The sequence below is a fragment of the Anser anser genome, assembly GCF_964211835.1.
Source record: "Anser anser genome assembly, chromosome: 3".
Classification (NCBI taxonomy): domain Eukaryota; kingdom Metazoa; phylum Chordata; class Aves; order Anseriformes; family Anatidae; genus Anser; species Anser anser.
This window is the reverse complement of record NC_139722.1, coordinates 3,198,842-3,213,025: the sequence shown is the minus strand read 5'-3', so window position 1 is coordinate 3,213,025 and position 14,184 is coordinate 3,198,842. Positions and strand designations below refer to the sequence as shown.

The following is a 14,184-nucleotide window of genomic DNA, read 5'->3' as shown; positions in this document are numbered from 1 at the left end:
CTGAAGGGGCTTAGACAATCTGTCAAACCACCAGCAAGTGTCATGACCAGCATTTGTCAAGTAGCTTCCCCTCTTGTCAAGAGAACAAAGCGGAGGAGTTGCTTTCTTGAGCAAGTGTTTCATGAGCGTTTCCTACCCCCACGCTCCACATTTGGGTGGTGCAAGTCAAAGATTTTTTGCATTGCAAGAGCTGTCCTCAGATCCTGCAGGAGATGCTGTTAGAGCTGCGGAAAAAACCTGTGTCCCCCCCAGACTCCCATTCCCCCAGACATCTTCCTTCTCCCCATAGCGCTGACCCACAGCCCCACTCCCCTGGTATTTTATTGCATGCTGAAGTCTCACACTCAGCTTTTCCTCCCGTTTCCTGCAGGTATATCCGAACTATGTACCTGGGGATCCAGAGCCAGAGGCGGAAGGAACACCAGCGGCGTTTCTACTGGGCTATGATGTACGAATATGCAGACGTAAATATGTTGCGCCTCCTGGAAACTTTCCTCGAGAGCGCCCCTCAACTGGTGCTACAGCTCTGCATAATGATCCAAAAGAACCGTGCAGAAACATTACCATGTAAGTGGCCCCCTCGTCCTCCCCTCCCCATCCTCCCGGCCTCCCCCCGTGTCCCCGTGCTCAGCTGCTGATGGATGTTGTGCTACGCAACCCATGGCGTAAGGGGCTGCCACTTTGGACAAATCTCATTCCAGCTCCGTGCTGCGTTTGCTGGGTAAAATTTCTGCTCTTTCTGCTGAGAAAAAAAAAAACAGCATCACTCAAAGGATGAGTTTCAGCTCTTCCACACCCAGTCCAGAGAAATTATGACGTTATCAGGAGGAGGCAGGCAATCTCTGCTGAGGCTGGAAGTGCCAGCATTCGTATGCTGCCTGGCACTGGGTGAACACAATCCTCCCCTGCCTCAGTTTCCCTCCCAACGTATGTAGGATGATAAAACTGGCCAGGTTTGGATTCGAGTTGTGAGGACAAACGGTTCAATGCCTGTGCAATGCTCTGATGGTGTTAAGTGCAGTATAAGGAGCTTGGTTTTAGAGGTAAAGGCTGTAGGACCTTTACCGAGGAGTACCCAGGAAAGAAAGCTTGGTCATTGGTACCATAGTTTTCAGCAAGTCTAAGAAAATAGGTGGGTGACAGCAGTGGAGGGGACTATGTAGAAATGATGTTGTTGTAGAGCAGGTATCACTGCAAAGGGAGATATATAGATAGATGAGCAGGATTGTGGAAGCAGCCACAGAGAGTTGGCTAATTCTGATGTCCTTTGCTGAAGTGATGTCCTTGAGCATGGGGCACCTGTCCCAGCCAAGAGGCATAAACCGCTGTCCCAGCCGTGGGGTGAGCAGCTCTACCAGCCCATGGGAAAGCTGGCTGCCAAGTCCCCAGGCTGAGGGAGAACTGTCCCCTACAAGGACCAGAAGCAGCATCAGCTGATGCACTGCTGAGATATTCAGGCCCTGCACAATCCACACACCAGGGATGACACTTGGCCGGTGTTTCCCAAAAACAGCCTCCTTGTGGCATGCCATTTCTGGGATATCTGAGGAATTCCTTGGTGCTGGGATTGGAATCAGGCAGTTCTTCAGGGGTTCACTTTTGCTGGTTGGAACCAAGGTCACCGCTATCCAGAGCAGCAGTGAGCTGGACTCCTCTCCCCTTCCTCCATACTTTAGGCACATCCATCACAGTGGTTTCTAGAGGTCTCCCTTCTCCTATTTAAGCAGTCTTTTTCTGAAACCTCTCATCACGAGCTCTCCAGGCCTCCAAACTGCTGCCACAATGAACACGAATTTCTGCAACTCCTGCTAGAGCTGCTCACATTCGCCAGCGCCCTTTTCCTGCTGCTTCCAACAGCTACTATTAACCCCGCTAAAAATGTACAAATCATAACTTAGGAGGCTTGCCCACGCCTTATGCAGATTGTTGGACTTGCTGCTGAAGGCGCTGGGTGAAGTTTGCTGGCCTCTGCTGTGCGGGCAGTTAGGCGACAGGACCAAATAACCCCTCTCGGCTTTCAGATCTGCGGCTGTTTCAGTTCTCCACTTCCAGGCATGGCTGCCTAATCCACTGAACAAGCTGCATCATTTTCTTCCCCCTCCCTTCCTCCAGCTATGCAGTTCCTCCGTTCCTCCACCAAACCGAGCAGCCTGCGCTCTCTTCCAAGGCAGCACACGTCCTCTTGCCGAGCCCTGGAGGGCTCTTTCCCTGCCACGCTCCAGCACGCCGAGCCCTCCGGGTCCCCAAAGCACCTTCTCCCTGCCTGCACCCTGCAGGTCCCAGGGATGCTGCCTGCTGAACAGCGCAAGGGATGCAAGCAGCAGGGCTTGCTCGGCGCTCCTGACTCAAATGCAAGGTTTCCTAGAGCTCCTCCACGCTCATTTGTGCTCCTGTCTTCCCCCCCTCCTGGCCACGTAATTATGCAAAGGGAAATTAATTGCTGAGAGAAACCATTATGAAGGGGAGCATCAGAGATTTCCCTGAAGACAGGCAGAAACCAAAGGAGATAGAGATAGATATTGTTAGGATGTCGATGTGTTTACAAATCAGGTTTCTTCTGGCTCGGGGTGTCTAGGTGAGCGTGGCTTGTCAGACAGGACGGGGAAGGACAGTTCTGCCTCTAAACAGGACCAGCATCAGCCTCATCACTGCGGGATGCACGCTGGCAAAAAGGCCCGCAGCAGGGCTCATAAATCCTGGTACAGGCCATGATAATATGTCCGGACTCCAGCCGTTTCCGTATGATTCACCCAGTCTCTTATGGATTCAGTCAGTGCCAGAGTAAGGTCCACTTTCCATTTTCCATGTCATACATCCCACCTCCAAGCCCCAGTCTGTCCTAATCTTAAAACTGCAATGCCAAGCCTGGTGCAAGCTCCAATATTCTCCACTGGTCAACTAATGTCTCCATCTCCTATTTAAGGAGCTGTAGAAGTAGTGTTACTGGAATGGCTATCAGGAAGTTTTGCTTTTTTCTCCTGATTCCCATGCTAAGATAGCTGTTGAGGTGAGAAGAGCAGATCCACTGGAAGTCCTTACTCAGACCCAGAGCATCTCCTCCAGAGATGTTTAGGAGCACGGTAACAGAAAGGGCTGATCTTGTCCTTCCTGGGCAAGTGGTTGCAGTCAGCAGGGAGCACTGTGAGGACTGGCAGACAGGGGTGTGAGCAGGCTAACACTTAATTTCCTGATTTCCCTATGTATTGGACAGAGGGAAGAGAAAAAAATTCACCATGCTTTGCAAGAACCATTTTACTCTTAAAGGCACCTCTTGAAAGGTCTGGGGGGAATCTATGCTGATTGCTCCTTCAGAGCTCAAAAAATGGACATGTTTCACTAATGGGCCCCCGCTCACCCAATAATTAGGTTTTCCTGCAGGGTCTGACACCACCAGCAACAGAAGTGCTGGAGCTGGAAGTTAAGGTAAAGTCCCAGCCTCTGTAAAGCTTGGGACAACAGCTCCTGAGATTTCCTGAAGGTCAGGATTCGTTCCTTCATCATATCCTTGGCACAAGGCAGACCAGATCTCAGCTTAGCTGCCGTTGCCTGATGACTTGGGAAGAGCAGAAAATAGCACAGAGAGAAAAGAAGTAGGAACGCAGTGTACTCCATCGGGTGAGCAGATCTGACCTGGAAGATCCATGCTGAGATCCTGAGCTGAAGTACCTCGTGCTGTGGTTGCTGGGACAAATGGGTCTCCATCGGTTCCTGAATATGTATGGGGAAGGAGCTGGTGTTGGTATGCAGGCCCTTTGTGAGCAATTCGTCTGCTACAACCTCAGCTGTCTGGGAAACTGGCAAGGAGTCCAAAACAGCCCTAAAATCGTAGGATCATCTAGGTTGGAAAAGACCTTCGGGATCATCAAGTCCCACCATCAACCCGACCTGCCGAGTCCCATCACTAAACCATGTTCTGGTGTCAACGGAGGGTGAAGGAGGAAGGATATCTCCAAAACATGGGGCAGCCTGTGTCCAAAGGGCACAAAGGAGGTGAGATGAGATGCTCACCCTCTGGCCGCACGTATCTCCAGGGAACCTAGAGGGAACCTGGGTGGTGCGTTTACACCAACCACTTATCATTAGGCAAAAGGAAGTGATAGGGCTCAGAAGAAGATGCAGCCTTGTCCCTCACTCACTGTAATTGTCCCTGAAGATTTTGAAGAGGACAGGTGAAAGCGTGGCCATCTCTCTCACATTTCTGGACAGCACTGGACAGAGGACTTCCCTGATTTACCTTAGTTATAAATTGCACAGTGCATTTGGGGAAGGAAACATAATATTAACACACACACAAAAAAAAAGCCCACAAACCCAAACCTTTATTTCTTAATTGATAATCGCTCCCTGGGGATAATCCACCTCACTTCTTGCAGAATTAACCATCCTTAGCCCGCTTCACCCTTCAGAGGTGCCTGCTCTCCTGCGCTGAATGGAAAGGAGCATACACGACCAGATTAAAGGAGACACCCCAATTCTAGGCAGTTAGTGAGGTAAGAGGGATTCCAGTTTTTCAGCATAAATCTCCTCTTAAGGAGGTTTCCTTTCACTTAATTTTTTTTCATGTGGCTACTTAAAGACTTAATGAGATTTAGCCGAACCTCTAACGTCCTTCCACTCATGTCATGAATGCTTTATGCAATGCTTTTTCTGGGAATTTGTCTGCATGAGGCTGCAGTATTCAGTGCTGGGCTTCTCCCCCCAAAAAGGACTGTCGATCCACCAGTGCTGTGCTGTCTCCTCCACAGCCTTGCTGTTGATCTGAGTCAGATTTTCAACGTAAGCCTTCATTATGCAAAGTCCTGTTGAAGTCTCTGGGGTTTTGTGAGGTGTCTGCACTCTCTGCAGTCTGCAATAAGTAGTCTGAAGCCGCTCATATATTTAAGAAAAAGCAACGTTAGCTTCAGCCTGTCTGAGAAGTTGCTCGTTTAAGAAAAGTGATAAAAGTCAGGCACAGAAAGGGATTTTAGACACCTCAGCTACAGATGTGTGTTGGCTGCAGAGTTATCACGGTGGAGTTTGCAAAAGACATCGCCAAATCTTGTTGCTCCTCCCAAAGCAAAGCCCTATATCTGTTTTATCATCTCCTCACTCTTCCTCTGCCATGTCCAGAGGCCATTAATGATCAGAGCTTGTCCTTTGTTGCAGGAACATTCCAAGATCCTTTTCCCTGTAACTCAGTTCAGAAAGTTGTCTGCTTTTGCGGGGAGTTGGAGGGAAGGGCATTGGAGGACAAGTGGTTAGCAATTGTTCCCACTGTCCAGAGAAGGCATTCACGACTGAGCTGAGTGGGTTTGGGATGAATCAACCTCAAGTTAAACACCCCTGCACGTAAGTGAGAGGCATCCCGTGTGGGTGATAATGAGTTAAGTCTAACGTGGAGATAAATTTCTCAATTAATTTCCCCCTGATGACAGGCTGATAGTTAACCAATAATAAGCTGTGAATAATAGATACGCTGTGAACTACATACAGTCAGAAATGTCCTGTTAGATCTATTCACAGGATAGGAAATGCATCCCAAGGCACCCGGATTTGTTGAAGAATGGTTTGAGATTTAAAAACAAGGCGATGTCTCAAAGACAACAAATTAATGGATTACTTCTTCGTCAGTCCTGTTCCCACTCAGGCCCCAAAGATCAAAGTAACCTTCTTAGCTGGGGAAAGTAGAAAGGGAGCCTTCAACCTTCAGCTTCCCACGGGTGTAATTTTCAAATGTGATCAACACTGACCTGACTTTAACAGAGGTTAAAACTGCCAAATCTCCACTGAGCCTCACTCAGTTTGAAAGTCCATCCTGCGAGTAGCACTGCTAGCCCTGAAGGAGCACCCTAAGTTAGTGGGCCAAGCGGGTATGTCCATTGCACAGCATGGCCCTGACGTGGTTTGGGCTTGGACCAGCCAACTCCGGGCCTGGTAATCCCCAAGGACTGCTTGGGAGCGAGCACCTGCCAGGGACCATTTCTGACAGACGGTTTGGATGTGGACACCTTTGGATGGCGAAACATGGGGAACAGGGCCAGGGTGCGCCTGATGGGCACAGGACTGGAGAACAGTCCCTGCAAATGTTTGGTTCTCAGCAGAGACGCAGCCACAGAGGGCGATGGGTGGGAGATACTGTGCAGAATGGAAAAGCGTGTGTAGAAGTGTATGTGGGGTGCGACAGCCTGGTTTCTACGGTTGTGTTTTTCAGTTTGGGTGTGACTATATATGTATTCCAACAAAGCTTAAACTGTGAATCCAAACACCCAAGTTCAAATCTCTGTGACCTCACTCTGCAAAATTGTCTCCATTTATGCAGTCCCATAACCAAAGTTATAAGATTATAAGTATAAATTATGGCTCGTTATAAATAAGCCGTGTTTCGCTCTTTCTACACGGACATTAGTTTCCAGAGGACTGTGTGCCCAAAGACCAACATGTCATGTACACCTTCTGTTTGGGATGGATGAGGCATCAGTGCAGGCCTAAGTAAAGTCCTTTTCCTCTGCAAGCAGAAATCCTCCTCCCTTACTGATCTCTTTTTCTTAAGATCCAGCAATAGAAATGTATGCCTAAAAAAACTTTGCCTCACAGAATTCTAGATAACAGGAGATGGGGTGGAGGGAAGGTCTACCAGGATCAGACTACCAGGCTTTGGCTTGGGCTGTGTGACAGCTCACAGGGGAAAAAAAAAAACAATAAAACTTTCGGCTGTGAAGCTGGAGATGTATTCTCCTTCTCTTGCCATCCCTTAGGGACTAAAAGAAATAGGAAACATCCATCATGCAGCGCTAATTCCTTATGACAGAAGAGGGGTGAGCAGAAAAGCAGTTGCTCGTTGCCATGTGGGCAAGGAAAAAGGGCTCCACCAGTTGTGTGCTTGCTGAAGGAACTTGGCAGAGAGGAAGCAGAGCAATCTCCACTGAAGCTTTCTCTGATTCAACCACGATTTCCCCTTAAAAGTTCATCAGCAAACCAAGGAGACACCCGGATAGCTCCAAACCCATGAGCAGCTCGCTCAGGAGGCCACTCATATGACTCAGGTGCTTTGCCAGACTGGGGCATATGGCTCTGTTCCTGCCTTCCCCTCCCTCTCACCAAAGCCGGATGACAGATAGCAATTTGGTGCCCTGCTTGAAACGAGTCGCTGGTGCCGGGCCAGTTCCCAGCAGCATCAAAAAGCCATCTCCACAGTTGGCAATGGGCACGGAGGATGTCTTGCTCTGGCGTGCTGAGAGCCGGCCAAGCCCAAGGCACACTGGCAGTGAGTGGCGTGGGGGAAGCTTGCCCTACCATCGGCCGTATCGTCCCAGCGTGGTGGGGAAGGAGTGGGTCCAAGAGCCCCCGAAGCCAATGACAGCTTTTTTTTTTTTTTTTTTTTTTCCAACGGGCTTTGGAGCAAGCCCAGCGAGAGATGTCATCTTTCTCCCTTCTCCCCTCCCCACCTGCAGCTTCTCCGTCCACCACCTTGCCATAGCTCTCGCTCTGTTTTTTTTTGGAGTGCTATTAAAAAAAAAAACAAAAAAAAACCCCTTCTGTTCCCTATCACGTGCCACCGTCAGGCGTATGACATGCCACAGCCAGTGAAGATGAGTCACCATTCACGGGACAGCACTGGCAGGCATCCAGTGCTGCCAATTTTAGGCTTTGTAGACTGTGGTAATCACCAGGGGGGTATTACATCCTCAGAGCACTACACAAGCATTAGATCATGTTGTTCCTGGGGCTGCAGGCCAGCTGGGAAACTGAGGCATGGAGAGAGAGGTTTGATTAGCTTAAGGTCCTGGGGGGTTGGATCTCTACACTCCTAGGGAGCAAATTCATGCCAAACAGATTCCAGGCAGGAAATTAAGGCCCTTTCAGGTAATTTTATGCTGCAGACGTTCCCGGAGATGTATCCGTTGTAACAAATTCATGATTAGAGCATAGGAGGAGGTGGCTGCACACTCCTGCGCAATTCGCTAGTAAGTTATATGGAAATTCAACTCTTTACATCTTCAGGTTGCTCTAGTGTGCAACTATGGGATTCACCTCAGGCATCCATGAAACCACGATAACTCTGCATGAACAGAGAGCAGCTACCCACTGAGATGTGCAAAAAACCCTAGGAAGATGCAAGGCAAGCACTAGGCAGGGACTTCTCCTTGTTCCTACTGCTGAGATAGATGGGGCAGCTCAGGTTGACACCACTGGCTCAGAACTGCTGAGTGCTGAAGGAAAGAACATCTTTATTTCAGAAACTATCAGTTTTTTATCTGATTAGTTCAGGGTGACAGCCCCGAATCTGGGAGTGCAGCAGATTTACTGAGTCAGTGGAAATCTCTTCCTGCGATGACTTTTGTCCTAAGTGGCATCCGACTGACCTCATACTCTTGGTGCCCTCAGTACGATCACATCTTCCACGGAGGCTCACTGACGGAGGAAGTCCACCAGGCACAGCCACTTCCCTGTCGCAGAAACCCCCATCTGAAATACCCAAAGGTGCAAACAGACATTTGCAGTAGGGGGACAGATGCATGCTTTGATCTCCACCTGATATTCATTAACATGTTGAAGAGACCGTCTTGCTCTCCATCTTGTATGAACATGAACTTCTATGAAGACAAAAAGTCCCAGCAGAGACAAACCAACCTGAGTATGATTTAACTGGTGGGTGCTGGCATGTCATTGGTTTCTGGTCTGATACACATCGCTCAGACATTTTCAGAGTGCACAGAGCATGGGAAGAAGAGGAAGAAACGGGTTTTTGCTGTTTTTCTTGGGATTTGGTGTCCCTAGTGCCTGCAACTACCCCCCTGCGAGACGGCACCAGCTGCACCACATCCGTTTTTGTCACTTTGTCACTCCCCCTCACAGAAATGCTCTGCCAGACTCACTTTCCTGATGCCAGCCCTGTGTACTCTCCAGAAGGGTTGAGATGCTCCTTCTTTTCAGGAAACCATTCCCCTCACCTACAGTTACATGGGGATAATTCCACCAGCAGCCCCTACAGAATAACAAAGATTTATAAGCCATAAGGTGAGCAAGGTGTGCACTGCGTACACATCTCTTCTAAACGCTGAATGAAGACCTCTTACCTTGGCCATTGAGCGTGAACCAAGCTGGATTTCCTTCTTGCCCCCTCCTCAGATCAAAAACCACTCATCCCAGGATGGGGGTAAAGCTTTTTCTCTAGTGGCCTGCAAACTGTCTGTGTCCAGGCCTAAGTATAAACCAGGGGAGGTTTGTAGGATCCATGTTTCGTACCGTCTCATATTTTTTGAAGCATTGCCTTGACATTGCCTCATCTCCAAGGAACTGGCCGTGGGAGCTGCATTTGTAGCAGGAAGTGCCTTCACAAAGCCCTGGCAGAAGATCTTGCTTCCCCAATACAATGATGAGTCTGCTGAGTTTCATCCATGCTAATAACCCGAAACACACCAGAACATGAGCCACCAGATCTCGGTCACCCATGTGCTTCAGTTAGCAGCCCAGTCCCTGGCACAGTTGTAGCCCACAGCAACTTGCACCAACCCAAACAATTCCTTGGCTTGCAGCAGGCATTAGCACAGGCCAAGGACTGTTCCCAACGAGCAGCCTGGATCGGGCCACCCTGTTTTGGAAGCTAAAACAGAATAACGACAGGGACGTAGCAGTGAACAGAATTAGGCTTTGCTCAGTTAATGATCTCCAGGCTCAAAAGCTACCCCAGATCTGTGCCAGGGAAAAATAAATTCTTGAAGTTACTTCCAGAAATGGACAGCAGAACTTCTAGGGCTTTCCTTCACAGTGCTGATGTGCTCCTGATTTTTCAGAGTATTCTAGTCCCACCTGCAAGATTTCAACATCCTTTCAACTTGTCCCAGGCAGAATTAAATTCTTCTCAATGGCTGTTGTTCTCATCTGAATGAAGGAAGAATGTCAGGAGAAAGATGATGGTAGTAAATGTCAAATGCACAGTATTGAAATGCAATAATGTATGTGTTTGTGGTAAGAGTTGTGTTGTTTCATGCCAGCTATCCCTACTCAGAACATAGAAATGGATGGGAAAAGATTTTATTTTAAATCAAACCACGTGTGGTTTTCCCTAGCAAAGTTCTTCCCATTCCAGTTCATTCCAGTAGCCTTGTAAGGTGTGCTTCTCTTCTAAATATCAGCAGAGTTCAGATATCGTTAGGTCTGAAAAATCTCAGTATGGAAGGCTTTTTCTGATCACTGCAGAGTGTAAAACAGAATTCTGCTGGATTCTGTGAAGATATTCAAAACACTCAAGAATCTGAGAAAGTCTTATGTATCCCAGTTAAAATAATCATCGAAAAAAGTTATATTTTTTCCTTACTGTTGTTCTGGGAAAGGTTATTCTGAACAGCAGAGGGAAAAAAAGCTAGATCTCACCAATCAATGGCCACTCAACTCTGCACGTCTAACCAAGAAGCTACAGGGGCAGCACGGTCATACTGGGGCATCTTTAGTCCCTAGACACTGGTGGTAGATCCGTGCCAATGGTGGTACTTAGCTCCCCACGTAAACTCTAAAGGAACATAAGCTGACTTTTCTCCCATCTCAGGTACCCAGTAGGATCTGGATGCCTCTGGGCCTCAGCAGAGCTTGGCTGATGACCATCTAGATAGAAGGCTCTATTCAAGCTACTCTGATTTCTGAGTTCAGAAGAGATAAAGAGAGAAACAGAAAGTACAATAAGAAAAAGCAAAGGAAGTCTGTACAGATGACTTTGGCACTTCTTTGCTGGTTGTGCTCCAGGTTGAACCAGGTTTCTGTGATAGAACCTACTGCCCTATAACATTGCCTACAAAGAGTCATTTTGGTCTGCATGCATAGATTTGTATCCTGTTCTTGCTGGAGGTGTTGCCAGGGCATCCTGATGGAGCATTTCAAGTGAAATCCCTTGGGGTCTCCTAAAAAACTTCAAGTCCTCTTGCCTGTGGCTGTTCACTTGTGGGGATTCAGGTGTTTGTTGGTTTGGGGTGTTGTGGTTGGGGTTTTTTGTTTGTTTTGTTTTGTTTTTCAGTGTGATTCTCAGACAGCGCTTAACAGAACAGAATTGAATTTGACAGAATTTATCTGAACTCTTTATAATGACAGCAATAACTGTGTGGAGGGTATCCTGCTCTAAATAGAGTGGCAATTCATACAGCCTTTGACAAAAATAGACATGTATAAGAGTTCTCATGCTCTATTTACAAACAACCTTAACTGTGCCCAGGAAATCCTGGCTGCTGCTCACCCAGCATATTAGCAGTGCAGAATTAGCCCAGAATTATTCATTTCTTGCTGTATGTCTCCCCCTCTCCTGCACTCCGTGATTGCCTCCAGCTTCATTTGGGCTGAAACAATTCGCCAAACTCCCCCTAGATTCCTGAGTGGTCTTACACTCCTGCCATGCATTGAGCCCCCTAGAATGTATGATTTTGCAGTTAATTTCCATTAACTCCACCATTAGACACTGATCAGAGACTCTGGTGGCTGGGTGGACCTTCAGAAGATAGCTTTCCTCCATGAGGCAGGTTTGCTCATCTAGCTATAGCAAGAGTCATGCTGGCATTTTTCACAGATGTATCTTTTGAGACCAGATTCCTACCAGAATTAACCTATAGTGCCGAAATAATATTTGGCTGTCATAAAACTGTCTACATATCTGCATTAGGCCTTACTTAAGCTCTAGCTGCCATTCCTGGGCTCCCCAGAGCAGTCTGGACACAACAGACACCTGGGATAATTTACTTTGCTGAAAAGCTCAGCCTGGAAAATTTGATAATATGAGAACCTCTGGCTCCGGAGTTGAACCCCAGGTCTTCCACATTATTTTTTAAGTGATGAAAGGGATTATATGACCATGTGTGTCATAGGCAGAGGACTGTGCACAAATTACATCTGTACCTGTAATACAAGCCCAACTGGAGCCTAAGCACTGGTGCTAAACTCGTAGTGTTAGCGTGGTCCCTGATACAGTTTTGGCCAGATAGTTCTTTCCTAAAACTTTCTCAGGCATAGGAAAATGAGTTCAGGTAGATCAGGGACTATTCCCACAGGGAATAATCCACTGTACAGGATCAAAGACCCTGGTTAACTAAGTGAGGTGAGACTTGTTTGAAAAATCTGTGCATATACAAGGATGGAGATTTCATCTGAGTGCTACCAGAAATTTTTCAGCTGTGAAATGGGTGTCAGCAGCTTTCTTGCCTACATAAATAGGTAAAAACGGAGGTTCCTGTGGTCAGCATCCTAGGGAAAGAGGCAATGCATGCCTGTCGAGATGAGCTTTCTTCTCGTTGATGTAGAAGTGAGATATTGTTTTTGTTTTTGCTTTTTTCTTTTGAAGATCGTGATAACTGTGATGGCTGTTAAGGGAAATGCAACTTGAAAATGCCTTCTGTTTGGTTGTAGCACCTGCTTTCATCAGGAAGGTTTTGGAGGATTGGTTTTCCTGCTTGGCCTTCAGTGGTATAAAATCATAATGTTGTGTCACCTGAATTTCCCCATGTTCTGTTGGGTCTGGCAGCTTCTCCTCTGCAGAAGCCAAGGCCAGCTGCTCTGCCCATCTTGGGGCCAGGAGCAGGTTTCCCCAACCCTCCTTTCTGCTCTCTCTTGGTGGAAATCAGGGCTCTCCTCTGAGCACTGGTGGGCATTTGGTAGATGCCAAACCACTGTTATCCAGGATACTTTTCACCTCGCTCACTTCTGCTTACTTTGTCATTTCGGTTTCATCATCCACACTCAAGGGAGAGTCAATGGAAAGACAGAGCGGCGTTTCTAGAGGCAACTCATCCCTTGTCTCAGACAGCTCTCCTAGGGTGGGATAAACCCTGAGGCGTATGATGCAAGGAAGATCTTCGTTAAGAGTGTTTTAAAAATGGGAGAAGGCTCGCCAGTCCTTACATGGTAGATGATAGCCAACATTTTCAACAGGATTAACACTTTGCCAAGGGTATTCAAGTATATTCCAAAACGGAGAGCAGATTATCCCATTTCTGCTTGGCCTAGGGTGCTCGTGCCTCCTGCAGAAGGATCGGTTGCTGGCCTGCATCCACGAGAAGACACAACACTGGATGGCCTCAGGGCCTGAGCCAGTTTGGCAGCTCCTGTGTTCACAGAGATGAATAGGAGGAGACATGACAGAGGCAGCCGAGATAACGAGAGCAGAGATCAGACGAAGAACGAAGAACGTGGCCAATCACCTCTTCTGGCAGTACAGAAAAGGGGCATTCAAGAGAGCTGAAAGGCAGCAGGATGAAAGGGGAAAAAAGCAAGCCCTTTGATGCACAATCCACGGTGAACCCGTGGAGCTCGGTTCCTCAAGTCAGTGTTTAGGTGAAGACTTGGGGGGAAACTAAAAAGGGATCCAACGTTTCTGGGGTCAGTGAGGACATCTGAATTATGTGGAAAGAAAAGGTTTTAGGAAGCATTCACTTTTCAGGACATGGGCCAGCTGTTAAATGGCAGGGTTTGGAAGGCAACTCTTCATGTGAGCAAGTTATTCTGAAGTTATCTTGGTATGGACTTTCTTCCTGTCGCATTACAAGGTTCAAGAATGTAGATGTTCATCTGATGTAAAATGGAAAAGCAGACAGTGGAAAACACACTGTTCAAGTCACATCTCTTCCCAGTGTCAAGCTTTCTTTTCTCATTCCCGGTCACTCCAGCTCTGTGTAGAGTACAGAGGTAAACTGGCAGTCCTGTGTCCAAAGGTAGACCCCAGTGTGGTGTCAGACTGCCAGGACAGATGGAAGCCAGATCTGCCTCAGTATGGGTCCATACCCATACAGGGTCCAACCCCAGGAGCAAACTGCTCCAACATGGGTCCCCCATGGGTGGCAGCTCCCCCCAGACCCCCTGCTCCTGCTTGGGCTCCCCTCCACGGGCTGCAGCGTGGAGATCTGCTCCATGTGGGACCCGTGGGCTGCAGGGGGACAGCCTGCTCCACCAGGGACCTCTCCACAGGCTGTAGGGGAACTTCTGCTGCGTGCCCGGAGCACCTCCTGCCCTCTTGCTGCACTGACCTTGGGGGGCTGCAGGGCTGGTTCTCTGCAGCTGCCACTGTACGGCAGTTGTTTTTTTTCCTTTCTTAAATCTGCTGTCACAGAAGCCCACCCTGCATCACTCATGGCTTGGCTGTGGCCAGCAGCAGGTCCCTTTTGGAGCCAGCTGGAGCTGGCCCTTATCTAATATGGGGCAGCTCCTGGGTTCTTCTCACAGAGGCCACCCCTG

General features: G+C 48.2%; 1 protein-coding gene across 1 annotated transcript in view; it reads left to right on the top strand.

Annotated features, from left to right (window-relative positions):
- Positions 1 to 14,184, top strand: part of XKR6 (XK related 6) — a 164,875-nt gene that overhangs the window by 128,351 nt on the left and 22,340 nt on the right. The window contains exon 2 of the mRNA XM_083828666.1: positions 371 to 567. Coding sequence (XP_083684792.1) covers positions 371 to 567 — 197 coding nt within the window. The remainder of the gene's footprint in view (positions 1 to 370; positions 568 to 14,184) is intronic.